The sequence below is a fragment of the Polyergus mexicanus genome, unplaced genomic scaffold, assembly GCF_030449975.1.
Source record: "Polyergus mexicanus isolate NDT 795.1 unplaced genomic scaffold, iyPolMexi1.0 SCAF_18, whole genome shotgun sequence".
NCBI classification, from domain to species: Eukaryota; Metazoa; Arthropoda; class Insecta; order Hymenoptera; family Formicidae; genus Polyergus; species Polyergus mexicanus.
Window position 1 is genome coordinate 1294279 of NW_027223338.1, and position 15588 is coordinate 1309866.

At 44.7% G+C, this 15588-nt stretch overlaps 1 protein-coding gene and 1 long non-coding RNA gene across 13 annotated transcripts in view; one reads left to right on the forward strand and one right to left on the reverse strand.

Annotated features, from left to right (window-relative positions):
- Positions 1-15588, forward strand: part of LOC138941270 (uncharacterized) — a 244728-nt gene that overhangs the window by 23816 nt on the left and 205324 nt on the right. For both annotated transcript variants that reach the window (XR_011448152.1, XR_011448151.1), the window contains exon 2: positions 841-940. This is a non-coding gene — a long non-coding RNA (uncharacterized lncRNA). The remainder of the gene's footprint in view (positions 1-840; positions 941-15588) is intronic.
- Positions 1-15588, reverse strand: part of Dati (zinc finger protein datilografo) — an 87902-nt gene that overhangs the window by 18978 nt on the left and 53336 nt on the right. For 3 of the 11 annotated variants that reach the window (XM_070310751.1, XM_070310749.1, XM_070310748.1), the window contains exons 5-12: positions 12059-12088; positions 4697-4856; positions 2889-3101; positions 2527-2649; positions 2230-2370; positions 1514-1711; positions 514-734; positions 124-277 (exon numbers count right to left, since the gene is read on the reverse strand). In XM_070310751.1, the coding sequence (XP_070166852.1) occupies positions 124-277; positions 514-734; positions 1514-1711; positions 2230-2370; positions 2527-2649; positions 2889-3101; positions 4697-4856; positions 12059-12088 (1240 nt within the window). The remainder of the gene's footprint in view (positions 1-123; positions 278-513; positions 735-1513; positions 1712-2229; positions 2371-2526; positions 2650-2888; positions 3102-4696; positions 4857-12058; positions 12089-15588) is intronic. The other 8 variants (XM_070310756.1, XM_070310755.1, XM_070310753.1 and 5 more) reach the window with 6 other exon arrangements.

A 15588-nucleotide genomic window follows, 5' to 3' on the forward strand; every position in this document is an offset into this window, starting at 1 on the left:
ATGGACCCGTTAGAGGCTTTCATCGCGTAACTTATTAAGAGCGTGCTCGACGTGCTCGACGGATTCGAGCGTTGCGATTACACCAGTAGAGTATCACCGACGTGATTCTCGTCGCGTACTTACCGAGATCCGGCGTTAGGGTATCTTGTTGAGACATTTGCTGATTCGTATGATGTCCTGGCATGCCGGAAGTGCTGCCTCCATTGTGCTGTCCTAAATGATGCCTTACGTCGCCACCCACCGCGGAACTCGCTGCGGCTGCCGCCGCTTGAGATACCTGTGCGCGAAGGTGCGAGAAAGGGTTGAGAGATGCGAGAAATATTCAGTCTTTACCTCGAATTACCATTTCATAAGGGAACAAGAGTATATGTAAATTGTATGTATTTTTCTCCAAAATTTTTTTACATTTACGAGTTTCAGATTCTCGAAACAATAACGAATGTATTGAGTCGCGCGCGCTTTTCATTATTATATTATCGAAAATATCGAAGAATAAGATTTTGCTTCTCTTACCGCAAGTCTAAGGGCAGCTTCGGCTTGGGAACGGAGCAAAGCTTCCGCCTGATGCATCCTCAGAGCTTGCTCCGGCCCGCCCGCTTGCACTCCTTGCTGTTGGGGTCCCGTCGATCCTTGAGTACCGCCGCTCATGTCACCGTTATTGCCCATTCTCATAGCCGCTGCAAGCGACGCCATGTCGACCGGTGACAGATTGGGCGACACGGAATTTTGCAATCCTAACAGAAATATATCACTTTCACGTCTCGTTTAGCTCGCGAGAAAGATTTGTCGATAAAATGAGATACTATATTTTTAAATAATATTCTATACGACGTGTTTCAGAATCTTGAACTCGTGACGAAATTATGAAACACGTGTCGAGTTACTCGCAAACGCCATCCCGTGCTAACATTGATTACGGGAAGAGGAGAAATATGGCAGGGTAAGTAATTTTTTCATATTTGTTTTTCTTATTAGTACAATCCTTTCTTTGAGTTTCTCTACAAGTTTCTTAACAAGTTATAACGGATTTTCGCGAAAAAAGCTATACGTACGGGATAAATTTTACGTTAATGTCTTACGGAGACTTCGATGATTACGTTTCTATATGCATCATTTCCATGAATGTGCAAATATGAATGTGCGTTGAGAATAAAAATTACGTCGAGAATATTTTAATTTTAATGCGTCAATCGTTTCATGCGTTTCCTTCGAAGACAGGCGAGGAAAAAAAAAAAAAACCAGACGCGAATGCAACATCGTCATCAGCGGAGAAATAACATTGTAAATCAAGTTTTATCGTCAATAATTGGAACGAAGCTATCGGTCTTCCCCTCTCGTGCAATTTCGCATTGATAAGTGATAACGCAGTCCTTTCGCAGAGACTCGATTCTCACTCGACCGATTCTCGACGTTAGATCGACACAGCTAGTCCCGCGTATATTTTCTTGTTTGGGGAGGAGGGAGGGAAAGTTTATACGATTTTATTATATTTATATTATATTGATTCTCTTACCCGCTGACACGGCGGCTGCCATGACAGCCATGCGTTGTTGTTGCGACTGCATCTCGTCGTGGTACTGCTGCGCCGAGCCCGGTTGACTACCCGCTCGCAACATCTCGCTGAGCTTGTTGCCGCTCGGTCCCGGCGAGGCCATGTTGTTATTATTGTTATTGTTATTGTTGTTCAGTAGACCGGTGCCTGCGCAGAAATCTGCTCTCGTCAGTATGTACAGGGCACAATGAGCGGACGGATTTTTTTGCGCATGTTTTACTAGCCTAGCTAGGTAGTATATATATATGTATGTTCGCGTTCGGGATACACATACGTATAAATCGACACGCCTAAAAAGCGTTAGAAAGAGAGGCGGTCATTCCGCCCATGAAAAAGTAGACTGTAACGAACGCCGTTCACATGAGAGAATTATTACTCAAACCAGAAATTCGTATGCATTTTATTTCGACTCAAGTGTGTATATATATATATATATATATATTTCATATATATGTAAATATATATGTAACTTATGTGTACTACAATAAATTCACACTAATGGTACTTCGCAACAGAGTTTTGTCATTAACGAAATCAGAGAAAAAAAAGACGAATAACGGCGAGATTACAAACTGTGCTCGAGCAAAAAACTTCGGCAACATTATATCTATTATATCTAGATACTTGGTGGGCGATCGTTTCTAAGTAGTAGACGTAGAACAAGTATCGTAGCGTACCAGGTTCACTACCGGCCGACGACAGTCTTCCGTTGCCGCTGCTGCTATCCGAATGGGCCGACGGCGACGGGCACATCGGTGGTTGTTGCAAGTTTTGCGGTCCTCCGGATTGACTTGCGCCCAACACGCCCAAACCCGCTCCTGTACAGCGCGAAGAACGTCGCTCGTTAGAATGCGGGGTAGTATCGGTTTATCGTACGATGTCGTACAATATATATATATTTTTTTTAGCGTCGCGACGCCGTACATTTGTAACATTAACGTGGAGAAAATTCGTGTCTATCTGACGTGTTATACCTAAACTCGAGCTCGCGAGGATCTCTCTCTCCCGCCTTTCAGCGGCCGCGCGGCTTAGCACGTACTGCGCCGCGAATTGATGCTTCGGGTCCATCCTCATATGTTCCATATGGCTCAGGAGACCTTGGAACATCAGAGAAAACGAGCGTGGTCACAGTATAGGGTGAGGATGGCGCTATCGCATGTAGATGATATACGAGATAAATGTATAACTCCTGGTGCACAAATGTACGTTATGTAAGTCCGCGAAAACGAAAACGAAAAATTTATAACGTATTATGGAAAGGAACTGAGAAACGGATTTACTATCAACTTGTCGCGCCAACTCGATCGATTCGCGTTTACGTGGGTTAAATACTTACCGCTCTCGTGAGTGAAGACGGCTTGGCACACCGAGCACGGCCACATCCTGAGGCTCGTGCTAAGCTGACTGGTCTCAGGATGGCAGGCCAGATGCTTCCTAAGGCTACCCTCGTTGACGTAGTGCTTCCCGCACACTGGGCACGGATGGTTGGCGGTCCGTCGCTTCGCTAGGTAAACCCCGGCAACGGAGGTTGCGCAGTCAGCGGAGGGAACAATAGGGCGACACAATTTCAAGGTCAATGCCAAGCAGGATAAAGCGTCCCAAGGAACGAAAGCCGTTCTCCTCCTCATCCCCCAAACTCCACCACCACCATTATCATCGTCATATTTCCTCTCATTCTTCGTTCTCTCTCTCTCTCTCTCTCTCTCTCTCTCTCTCTCTCTCTCTCGCTCGCATTCTCACTCGTTTTTCCTCCCTCATCTCATATTTCTCACGCACTCGCGTGAACGCGCGCGTATACGTACGCATAGATTCCGGTCGACCTCGAAGGCGAAGGGAGACCTTACGGACACGGATAGCCAAGGATCAGGAGAGCACTGACCTGGGACACGCACAAGTATCCGCACAAGTCACCGCGCTACTAGCTCCCTTTCACGAGCAAGGTCGCCGGCCTCAAAAGCCAAGACGCACTCGCGCGCATCGCACGTACGCGGACGCACAGAGAAAAAAAAATAGAGATACCCTCTGAAAAAGATGCGATCGCTTATATAATCGAAATTTGCCGCGCTATATCAATCTGGAAGGAGCGATGAAAAGATGTTATCCGTTTTACCAGTCTTGTCAATCTTCGCCCCGTCTAACTTGTTGCGCGCTATAAATAACGATAATGCAACATTATATTCTCGAGACCTTATTGGCAGCGTTTCGCGATAGAGTCCATAATCCATGTTTCAATGCCGACCATGTCGGAATCGTGTGGTCTTCGTCGACGACCACCATGGCGCGAGTCACAATCACAAGGAGACAATTCCCCGTGTTAAAGTTGAACGAAGAGACACACGGGTTGACTCTTTTGTTCTCTGTACGTCCACGAATCCGCACACCACGTTATCACGCACGCGTATATCGAGGCACGCGTAGAGGTCGAACGAGACACCCTCGGAGTACCGTCTATATAAATGTATATGTATTAGCGAGTATAATACCCGAGTATTAGTCGGCGAGTATGTGTCAAATGCTACACGCCTTTCCCCGCCCAGGCGAAAACAGTACGAAGAAGCGAACGAGAACAATGTATGCGTATCGCCCGCGCCAAAGCAAGTTCTTGGGATGGATGCGAGACGTAACTTAAAGGCTAAAGAACAAACCACCCCTCGTATCTCGACGAGCGGGGTTGTTCCACCACTCTCTTAGCCTTACTCGCAATAACGTCGCCCCTCTCGCGTCTATGTCTGTCTCTCTCTTTCTTCGGAGATTCCTTCTTTCTTCAGAGATTCTAGTTAAAGACTCTGGTTAAGAATCCAAGTTAAATGCGGTTAAGAGCGAGAAGAACAGAGCTGAATCCTTCGCTCGGAAAGTTAACGCGCGAGAAAGATTAGGTGTTAGGTTCGTTGATTAGTCGAGTCTTAAGAAACGGCGCGCGGTCAAGGTTTCATTCTCAAGCAATCTGTTTCATGCAACGACGCATTCCGCTACAGCGAGATTCCGAGTTATGTTATGTTCGATCGATCGGTTATGCTTCGCGAAGATTAGTAGGTACGCGAACAGAGGGAATTACGAGAAAGCGACACGCGCGCAGGCAAGGAGAGACAGACGTAGACGACCGGCCGAGAGGGCCGTGATGGTGCACGATTTTTCAATACTTACTGGCAACTCCGGAGGCGTTCGGGTCCTTGTGGGTGTGCTTCATGTGCTCCATCAGTGCCTCACCGCCGAGGAAGAGCTTGTGGCATACTGGACAGCTGGTTGCATTCGGGCCGCCGATCAGGGCGGCGTGTTGCTGGAACACAACACGCTGTTGCAACTCCTTTTTTGCGGGCCCGGAAGAAGTACCGGAAGTAGCAGGCACACGCGGCGCACCGGTAGTAGAGAGCCGACCCAGAGAATACCACCACAGAGTTGCGAACCAGAAGCGCAGGACAGGCAGGGCACAGAACAGAACGATTGACCAGTGAGAGTTAAGGGACCGATAAACCGCCGCCACCGCCGCCACCACAGACTACTTCTTTGCATAGGGAATTCGTGTCGAGTGTGTCTGGTAGGAGCTTTGTGGTATCGCGCCTTAGCTGGGTTTCCAATCGGTCAAGTACGATCGAAACAAAAATTAAAATAACAAAAATAAAGGAAATAAAAAGTACGAAATCTTCTTTCTCGAAACACATCGATTTTTTTTTTTTTTTTTTTTCCATTAATGATTCATTTTCTACCGCAATTTATTCACTGCTTATCGAATGAAAAATAATCTATTTCTTTATATATTTTTTTCTTTCTTTCTCAAATCTATGTGTAACGCATGTTGCATTTACTAAAATAAATTAATTATCGTATCAAAGATGAATCGCTTCGTACGGTTCGCGAATGGTTAGATTGCGGCAAGTGAATGATCGGTGAAGATTTTTGAAAAAGATCTACAATTAGCTCTTGGATTATGATGGGATAGGAATAAGTTAAAAATCTCGATATTATTGGAATTACATTCATAATATCCAATGTATCGCGTACGTTCTTGTCAAACTTATTTGTTACTAACGCTAATATTTCGTTTCGGAATTTTGTGATCTCAATGTAAAAGCGATAAAAGATGTAAGAAGAGTTTCTTGACATCCTGATCAAAAACATTGTCTTTAATGTCGGAATAGAGCACTCGGTTGAGATAGGACGGAGAAGGAAGGGGGAATAGCGATCGGGGAACTCGAAGCAAAGACAGCCTAGACGGACAAATATGTGGAAGCGTGAGGTCCGATGTGGAACGATCGGAGCGGATTAGTAGCCGTAACCGCGATTAGGGATTTCGTCGGTTAAATGTTGCCTGCATCAGCCTCGCCTCGCGTATGCACGCGCGAACCTAAAGGCTGATGCGAGACGTTACGTCGCGAAAACAAAGCGACCACTTTCGTCGACCTTGGACCTCCGATCGACCCCACACGACCTCACCCATGAACGGGAATGCGAAGCGTGGAACGACTATAGCGCTTGGTACGATACATCAATTTTAACTACTATGGCCGTTACTAGCACATTCTCGGCTCGCGTCTCTGTATTCCTTTTTATCTTATGCTTTGCGTGTCTTAACATTATTAAACGAGGTCTATCTCGCGACTCTTCATCTTCGAGTCTGTTGCCCTACCAACGGCCATATTAATCGATATTAAAATGAAATTATGAATGAAATTCGACGTCCTCGGTCAGCCAGATAGAATGATTCTTTTCCCTTTTTCCTATCTGGCTTATCGCGCGATAAGAAACCGATCCGTATTATCCTCGTGTCTTTTCTTTTCTACCTCTCTTGCGTCCCCCTCGTCTCTCTTTTTTTCTTCTTCTTCCCTTTCTCTATCCGAACACGCGAAGGTTACTTGCACGCATACAAGGCGGTAGATGCACACGGGCTCGAGCAAAAACATGGCGGCGGTCCGTACTTGCTTGAAAGAGTGCTTAAAACGGCAGCAGGAGAGAGAAAAAAAAAAAAAAGAAAAAGACGCGAAAGAAGGAGAAGCGAACGCGGGCTAAAACAAGATCGGCGGACGGCAATGACCTCAAAGAGTTTCGGGGTCCCTCGTTTCTCTTTTCCTTCCTGTTATCCGATTCGCGACTTCGTCTTCTTTTTCCTATACTTTTTCGCCTCCCTTTCCTCTCGTCATCCTCCGTGCATTCCACGCCCTGGATCTTTCTGCGCCGATCTCTTTCTTCTTTTTATCCCGGACCTGGGACAATCGCGAACGCGTTGAGGCAAGGGACGCGAGGGGGAGAAAAAAAAAACCTCCAGTTTTAAATAAGTTCTAAATTCGAATCTTTTTTTACATCGTCGCACACTTTTCTCTCGTTCTTCTCTCGTTATCGTTATTCTGATTATTCATATTTTTAAACGCGAACGTATACTTTTGCACGCTCCCATTTATAAATTGCTTCTTCTTATCACGATAAATCCTTTTTATAAATATTGTATATACGCTTATCTCTCTAAAGCCTCTTGGTACTTTCTATTTTTCTTAACATTTTTAACAACCGGATGTCAAGTGTCAGCACCATTCTGATTTTTTATTGATTTTCCGTTTGTAAATAAATGAATCGGCATGCTAAGAAGACGAAAAAGACTAATAGAAGAACAATAATCGGCAACGGTAATCGTCTTATCCCTTACACTCGATCGTCTTTCTTCCGGTTTTCCTCTCTCGCTTTTCCTTTCTCGTGTCTCGTCGCGTTCTCGCGCATATTTCTTCTCCTTTAGCTCGGCTTCTCCACTCTTGTCCCGCGATACCATAAACTCGAGGGAGAGTGGGTGGCCGCGACCGCCGGCATACATATGCCTTCTATCTCCTTTTTTATCCCGAACCTGGGGCAGCCGCGTACGCGTTGAGAAGACGACGACGACGAGGACGGCGTCGCTGCTGCATGCGAGTTATTCTCAGAGGAAAGCTGCGGTCCCTAGGTTCGACGCCCCGACCTGGCCCAACTGGAAAAAACCGGTTTCTTCGTCGCGCTCTTCCTTTTTTGCTTGCATCCTCTCTCGCTTTTTGTACCGCGCGAGTGCCTCGGACTCCTCTCTGACGCTCTTTCTCTTCTTCTCGTCCCGTTCGCCACGGTCATACCTCTTTCGTCTCTTTCTCTTTCTTTATCTCGCTCTCCATCCTTCTTATTCTCAGCTTATTCTCTCCAACTCGCTCGAGAGAGCGGACGCGGCGTGGGCGAGAATCCCTGAGGGACTTTATGATCCGCCGTGACCAGATTCATCTCTCTCTCGCGAGGCTGTGCGCTAGGCGCAGTTTGCTCGCACGCCGCTCTCTTCGCTACCAATCCCAATTCCATACTTCCTAGTCCCGCTAAGAGCCTCCGCGTGTATCTGTCAGGGTCGCCGGTTTTCTACCCCGCGCCAGGATCTTCACCTCGATAGAAATACGTAGACGAACGGAGAAGCGATCTCTCGCCGAGAAGGAGAGCCCCACAATTGGTTCTGCACGAGTTCTTTGTTTCTGCTTTAAAACGCTTGGGTTGTATCGAAGACGAGGGAAAGAGAAATCCTCAATATTCCATCATTTTCGACAAAAATAAAGCAAAGGAATGGTTGAAATATTGAAATATCGAAGCCGGATATGTGTGCCACGATTGTTCTAATAAATCATAAATATTGTAATTTTCTCCAAATCAATTTTTAGTAGCGTCGATCGATAATCATAGACACGATTGATTGGATAACGCCGAATACAACGGCCGCCGCAGCGACGTCTCTACGTCCGATAATATTTTTAACGTCGCGCTATAAATAATTAGACGCCGCGACGAGAAATAGCATTCCAATGCTTCTTCGATTAAGCGATGATAACTGTAAATCGTCAGATCAAAATTCATTCGTTCGTCAGACTGATCGGCCGACATGATCACGGCAACCTTTAGGATTTTTTCGCGCTCTATCGCGTCGATTGGTTGCTCAATTTTTCCGGCGATCTCGATTGTAGATTATCCGTTTCTTCAGGCCCGATGCTCGGGGCTCGGGGCCCGGGACCCGGGGCCCGGGTCAGGGAGTGGCGTAAAAAGGAAGTGGGTGTGAGCATATGCGTGGCGATGCGTAACGTCGGCCGCGATGTGGCCATTTTGTGTTCATAGAGACAGGATCATCTTTGATCGAGGATCGAGATCTCGTTAGCGAAGCAATCTCATTAGAACAAATCGAGATGGGAGATTCTTTACTCGGGTGTACGTAATCGATAATAATATTATCCGTGATTTGCGACATATATATACAAAATGCAATATATATATACAAAAGGCGCATCTTATAATATCATTGCAAGATATATCCATTGTATATTATGGCGATTAATTAGAAACTTCTTGATATTAAAATATCGAGGTGACATTAATCTTCGAATTAGAATCAGTATCGATCTATCATCCGCGAACGATTTTTCTATGATTTCGTCTTTTAGTTTTTACATTTCAAATGAAATGTTACATTTAAATTTGAAAGATAAAATTTATCTTCAATTTTGATGAAAGGATGGAAAAATTAATATATTGTTATTTTTGCCCATATTCCTTTACATTCTAAAAGAAGTGAAATTATAATAACCCATGGAATTGAATTTCTATTTTTTGCGGCGATTTGATTGATTAAAATCATAGTTTTATTACATATTTTTAGATCTTAATTTTGCGATTAACTCGACTTTTTTAATGACATTGTATCGCACAGTATCGGAATAAATTTGCTCTAATACTACTTTCCAATTTTTTATTACGCGGTAGGTACACACAACGACGTGTTCTATCAATAAGCATATTTCTAGTTAACCTCATATTTAATCACATTTTAATATTTGCCTACAACATAGCGTAAATTCACCACCATCGACGTACATCGACGAATCGTTAAAATGAGTACTTTGCGAGATTTGTTCGATAGAAATTCATTCGCGCGAGCGAAATGAGCCATATTTTCGCGCGCCCCGCGCGGATATCACATTCCGCGAATATATATCTTGAATTTTAATTTGTATATTTATCCACACATTTATATAATCTGCAAGCTAATAATCGGCTTAATCTAAATACTACGCGAGCGTATGGTATTTGTTATTTAAAGTAAAGAATTTTCTCCGCTGAATTTTCGAGATACGTCTGTTGCGCTAACTCACAGAGACATCATGAGACGAGAAATAATATATTCTTTCTTTATTCGTTCATTCATCTTTTTTTAAATTCTGTCAAATTCCTCTTGACGATTTTACGTTGCTGGCGTAACAATTTAAAATTGCCATTTGAATACGCCAATAATGGTGTCAATGTGCGTTCGTTCTTCTCTTTTCTTCGGGCGACGATAAAATCCGAAGGCCGTTTGCGAGCGGCGCGCAATTCTTTTCTCCCGCCCTCCGTCGTTCCTTCTTGCCTTTTTTTTTTTTCTTCGCCGCCGACCGTCTTTCCTTGGCTTTTTTAACCGCGACGAGGCCGCGAGACACGCCGGCAGACAACCTTCGGTACGATACTCGGGCTGTTCGTTGCTCCAGTGCGGCTCGCGGAATCCGCGAGGAGATATTCAACGGCTTGCTCATCTCCTCCTTCTCCCTCGTCCGAAAGAAAGAGCTTATTTTCTCGAGACGCGAACGCTTTGTCTCCCGATAAGGAAGGCATCAGAAATCTCTGATTTCTTTTCTCCGCGACTGACTTATAACTTTCGGAGCTTCCGAACGAACGGCGAGAAGAACACGAATAACGCGAAAATCTAAGGATATATAAAACAAATATCGATTCGATGTATAAAGTACCTCTCTGAGAGAGTTCATCTATTTTTCTTTTATTCAAGGATATAATTTTATCGCACTCTAGAAAATATAATCCTATTCAGTAATTAAATATTTATATTGACTTTCTCTTCATCCCTCTTCACAGTCCAATGTTTCCTTTTTCGGCGCAAAAAAAAAAAAAAATGAACGACATATATACGCGATCAATAGAAATTAATATGCGTCGTTAGCTACCCCGTGACTCGTTCTTCATCGCCATCCCGTGTTATTAATTCATTTTCAAGAGTCGCGGCGTTGTAAACGTAATTCGTGCGTAACACGCGTACGCGAAAATCGGTCGCTGACGAATAATGCGAGGCGAGAATGAGGGAGAAAAAAAGCGTGTCTATCTAACGAGGGTTGTCGACGAAGCACCCTTCGTGTTGTGCCAATAGGAGACCCGGATCTGTCACGAACGCGTTCGACTAGGCGAGCGGAAAAAAGGAGCGCGAAGGGCGGTCGGTACAATGGGATACAAATCCCACCCTATCGGAAATGCCACGGGAATGATTTCATTAGTGTTCGCGCTGCTGATCGAGCATGGAGAAAAAAAATAGGGAGAGAGCCATGGAGGCGGGGTAAAAAATTAACGCCGCGGGGTGAGAGCAAAGAGGAACTCAAGGGGGGCGATCGGAAAATGGACTCGCGAAGATGAAGATTACAGATGAAGAAAAAAATACTTCTAAATATAAAACTGCTTGGAATGACGTGAAAATTGCGATAAATGTTTAGATATTATATTCTTTAAAAGCTACATATATATATATCAAAAGAGATATTATTTAAAACACGTATACGTGAAAGAAACCAAGATGAATGTGAAAATTCCTATAAAAGATATCGGACGAAAAAAATCAAGAGGCGGTACAAGATTTCGTAAGAGCGATCCGATTTACAAATCGTTCTGCCGCGAAAGGCCGTCTCACTTTTCTATTTTAATGCCGCAAAAGGGACAAAGAGCGAAAAGTCCATCTGGAGATTCGCCAGCCGGTGATGTTTACCGACGAAAGAGAGCGAGAGAGAGAGAGAGAGAGAGAGAGGGAGAGGGAAAGAAAGGGAGAGGCCGTATTGGGAATTCGAGACAGGAACTGAAAAGGATTTGGAGAGTAGAGTGTGAATCTTGCTTAATTAGAAGAGCGGCCCGAAATTAAGAAGCGGTAATTAGCCGCGATCAACGGACATATGACTCTTCGATGATACATCATCATCATACATCTCCATGACTGTCGCAATTCATGAACTGCTGCGACATGAGACAATACCGAATCGCGTACTCATGATCGTGACACGGGAGAGGAAAAAAAAAAAAAGAAATAAGAGCCGGCTTGTAATCGTTTCGCAATCTACGCGACATAAGATTAATTATGCAGCAATTCAGTCTACGACATATAATTTTACGCGACGTTAATTAAATAGGTAACGTTTATCAGACGCGCGCAAAAAAAAAAAAAAAAATGCGAGACGCGTCAACATAATTTCGCGCTACAACGCTATTATAATTTCGCGCGTTTCGAGAAAACCACGTACAAACTAGCAAGAATGCGTGTACGTATTATAAATGTATATCTGCGCGCATTGTATGTGTCTTGCGCGAATTGATTATTATAATGAAAATTGAAGACCGCAATTTTACATGTGCGACGAACGCGCATGTAAACGCGCCGCGAAACGAGTTGAAATTACAGTCGAAAGGAATTCCCATGGGTTCTCCCATATATTGAACCGATCGTTTTACCTTTAATCGTTGCCATGGGTACTTCGAACACTGCGACAAAGAGACCAGCATGAAATAGAGATCAATCTGAATTAATGTGATACCATTAAATCGTCAGTCATAGGTTTAGATTTTCAAGGGTATATCAAGAGTATCCGGTATTCATATACCGATCGTGTGTGCACGCTCTCGCGGAAGGAATGAAAGAAACAAAAAAAAAAAAAAAAAAAAGAATTTACACACTGCGTATAAATACCGCGAATGTGGTAATTAATTAGCGCCCCGTGTCGGTGAAAATACGACGCGATAAGCGCTTGAAAATCTCTCTCTCCCTCTCTCTCTCTCTCTCTCTCTCTCTCTCTCTCTCTCTCCCTTCCTCCCCGAGCAAACAACGGATTTATATTTATCGCAGGCGATCAATCCGCGACGAACAATGATGATGCGTGTAAAAAAAAAAAGGAAAAAAAATCTGGCATCAAAACGAGATACACAATCACCGCGCGGTTTTTACCACGGCGCAAGGGAGAGGGGTAAAACCTCTTGGCGAGAGAAAATAAATCTAATGGCTAACGAGTTTTTACCGAGCCGCGCGTCGGGGCAATTAAGAAGAGGGGGGGGGGAGGGAGAGCTCCGAGAGGGATGACGGGAAGACCCCGGAGGTGAATCGGAAGAAGGTCGAAGGATACGCGAGGGAGGTCCACGAGACGGGAGTAAAGAGGGTTGTATCGTGTTGCACGACATTCATCCCTTGTGTGTACCGTTAAACTACGGATAAATACGAAGGCTGCGCGCTACGTGAAAGTGGCTGAGAGACACGAGAAAGAGAGAGAGCGAGGAGAGAGATCAGGGCCGGGAAAAATTTGCAAAACTCTTGGCGAATCGTTTCGTAATTTTGCTTTCTAATTTACAGGCAAATTTAAGTCCCATTTCTCTCTCTCTCTCTCTCGAAATCATTCGGACGAATCTTTCGGAGCAAAAATCTCATAGCGAAGATAAAGGAGAAAACTCGTTCGCGAGAAATATATTAGACGAGGTCGAGGGAGATTTTATACCTTGATTAACGAAAAGGAAATCTCGATGCGGGGACGCACTCTCTCGTCGATCGGCCATGCGGGATCTAGGATCATGGACGTATTAACCGGAGACATATCGCGGCGGTGTATCGTCGCGATGATCCGCCCCTGTTCCGAGCCGAGCGGGAAGAGGGTAACAGTTAATAGGATACATGGAGAGAGGAGGAGGAGGAGGAGGAGGAGGAGGAAGGGGACGAGGTGGTGTGTAGGTACCATAGACGAGTTTCTATGCCCGGGCTACCGATCGTTCTCTATAATACATATTACGCTCTCCGGCCTATTATAATATTGTACTCCCGGTGTATTGTCTTTCTTAGAGCGGGATAATGTTTCGCCGACACGCCAGGCCTCGTCGATCTGGAGCGTAACTCTTTCATTTCCCCTTACTCTCCGTCGTACTTCCGTAAGCCGTTTCTCTTTCCTCTTCGCTTTCTCTGCGTCTCGAACTCTCTCTCTCTCTCTCGTATCTCGGTTGCTTCTCTCTTTTTCTTCCTTCTTTTCTCTCTCTCTTTTTTTTTTTTTACAACGATCCATTAGCTATCGGGGTAGTAGCCGGCACGAGGAGAACGGGCGGCTAGGCGCGGTCTGGAAATAGCGAGAACGATTTCAAGAAATCTGCCCCGGCGAAAATTCGATTAGCCGCGGAAGATGGGCTCGAGCTCTTCATTTGTTTCGTTTCGTTTTATTTCCAGCGGGCGTACTCTGTTTCTGTCGCGCTCACGCCGGCGGCTTTTAATTACTTCGCCGCTTTCTCTCTCTCTCGTTCCTGTCCTTCTTCCGCGCCTTTCCCATTTCTTCCCATAGCTTTTTACCTCATTTAGCGCGAGCTATGTACGCGTACTCTGATATTTTTGCCAACAAGACTGGACAAATGCGGCCGTTCTCGCTTGATGTATATGATTCGTGTAGCTCGATGCATATTTCGTATTAATATTTAATCTAGTTGCATCGATCTCGCGCGCGTAAGTCTGCCATTCAGGAATAATTTCGCGTCAGGCGAGCCCTACTACTGGAAAATTCATCAAGCTTCGTTCGTTATTCCAACAAACGAGGGATTAAATAACTCGACTGCGAAAAACATTCTCACTATTGCGAGGATTATCGCGAGGCGCGTAAAAAAAAAATAGCGATAACGGGGTCGTCATTATACGTCGGTTCATTTTTCGTGACCGTACATTCTCAGAAAAAAAAAAAATAAAATAAAATAAAATAAAATAGTCGGACGGGGGTTTGTCGGTAAGACCAGGGACCTCACGGCGTGACTTCACGGCAGATTTATCGAGGTCGTGCAGGAAACGACGGAGGGGGATAATCTGAAAGCTTTAGCCGTGGATTAGGTTTCAATTAGAGGAGCCCGATAAGCCGGGTGTTAAAAGAACGATATTTATTACCCGGGGCATCCCCAACGTGTGAACGGATTAAACACGCGTGAGCCTCAGACGCGGCGCCGCACCTGATTCCGCGATTCGAACCATTCGGAAAAATAACGATAATCTACATCCTAAATATACAGATTCGATCACTTGTTATCAGCATTTAATTCCCAAGGACTTTCCGATACAATACTGTCATTTTCATTTTACAATCGAGACAAATTTATGATTAAGAAACGCTATTTTACAAACTGTTATATAACACAGTCGGCATAATTAAGGGGGAGACGAGACTCGATGTCTTTTCTCGGAGATAGAGGAAAGAAGGAGATGCACGAAGGAGCGGAAAGAGAGCCTCGGCGACAGATGCCTTCCCACGTTTTTTTTAGTTGAGACATGTGCCCGGCGCGGAAGGCGAAAGGGTTGAGAAATTCAGTTGCCGGTCGGGTGGGACGGCGATGGCAAAAAAAAACTGCCCCACGATGAAAGATTCCGCTGGTAATAGCTACGCGTCGCGATTACACGCGAGCGAGGGGTGAATTCGATTAACGGGCATGGGGGGTCGCAGTCTTTTTCCCAAATCAGAACGCGCGTTACTTTTTTGCATTTTTTTTTTTTTTTTTTTTGTTAAACCTCTGGCCCTCTAATAACCGGTCGATGGCACGCACCCTTGGCCACCGTGGAACCCGTACGTGTGTAAACAATGATTGTTCATTCACGACGGCTCGTATGAGAAAATGCAGCGATCCGCGTCGTTCGTGACGCATTGTATTAAAGGGCTTCTTACCCTTCGTGACATCTTTGTTCGTCAAATTGTCGAGGATATCGTTTATTAGTCATGATCAGTTTGTTCAAATTCGTTTCTGCCTTGCTTCTATTTAATAATGAGCTGAAATACATTTCTGTAAATTCTCCCAGATGATAATCTCTCTTCGGCTTTCTCGGATCGTGTAACGTTGATTTCATAATGATAAGCGTCGTATGATAATTCAGAGGCAAAAGCAAGCCCAAGCAAGCTGCGTAGGATCCCAAAGGAACTGTTCAAAGCCACTCGCGCGATTTATCCTTATTGACAAAATAAATACGCTATTTACAATAGGAAGAC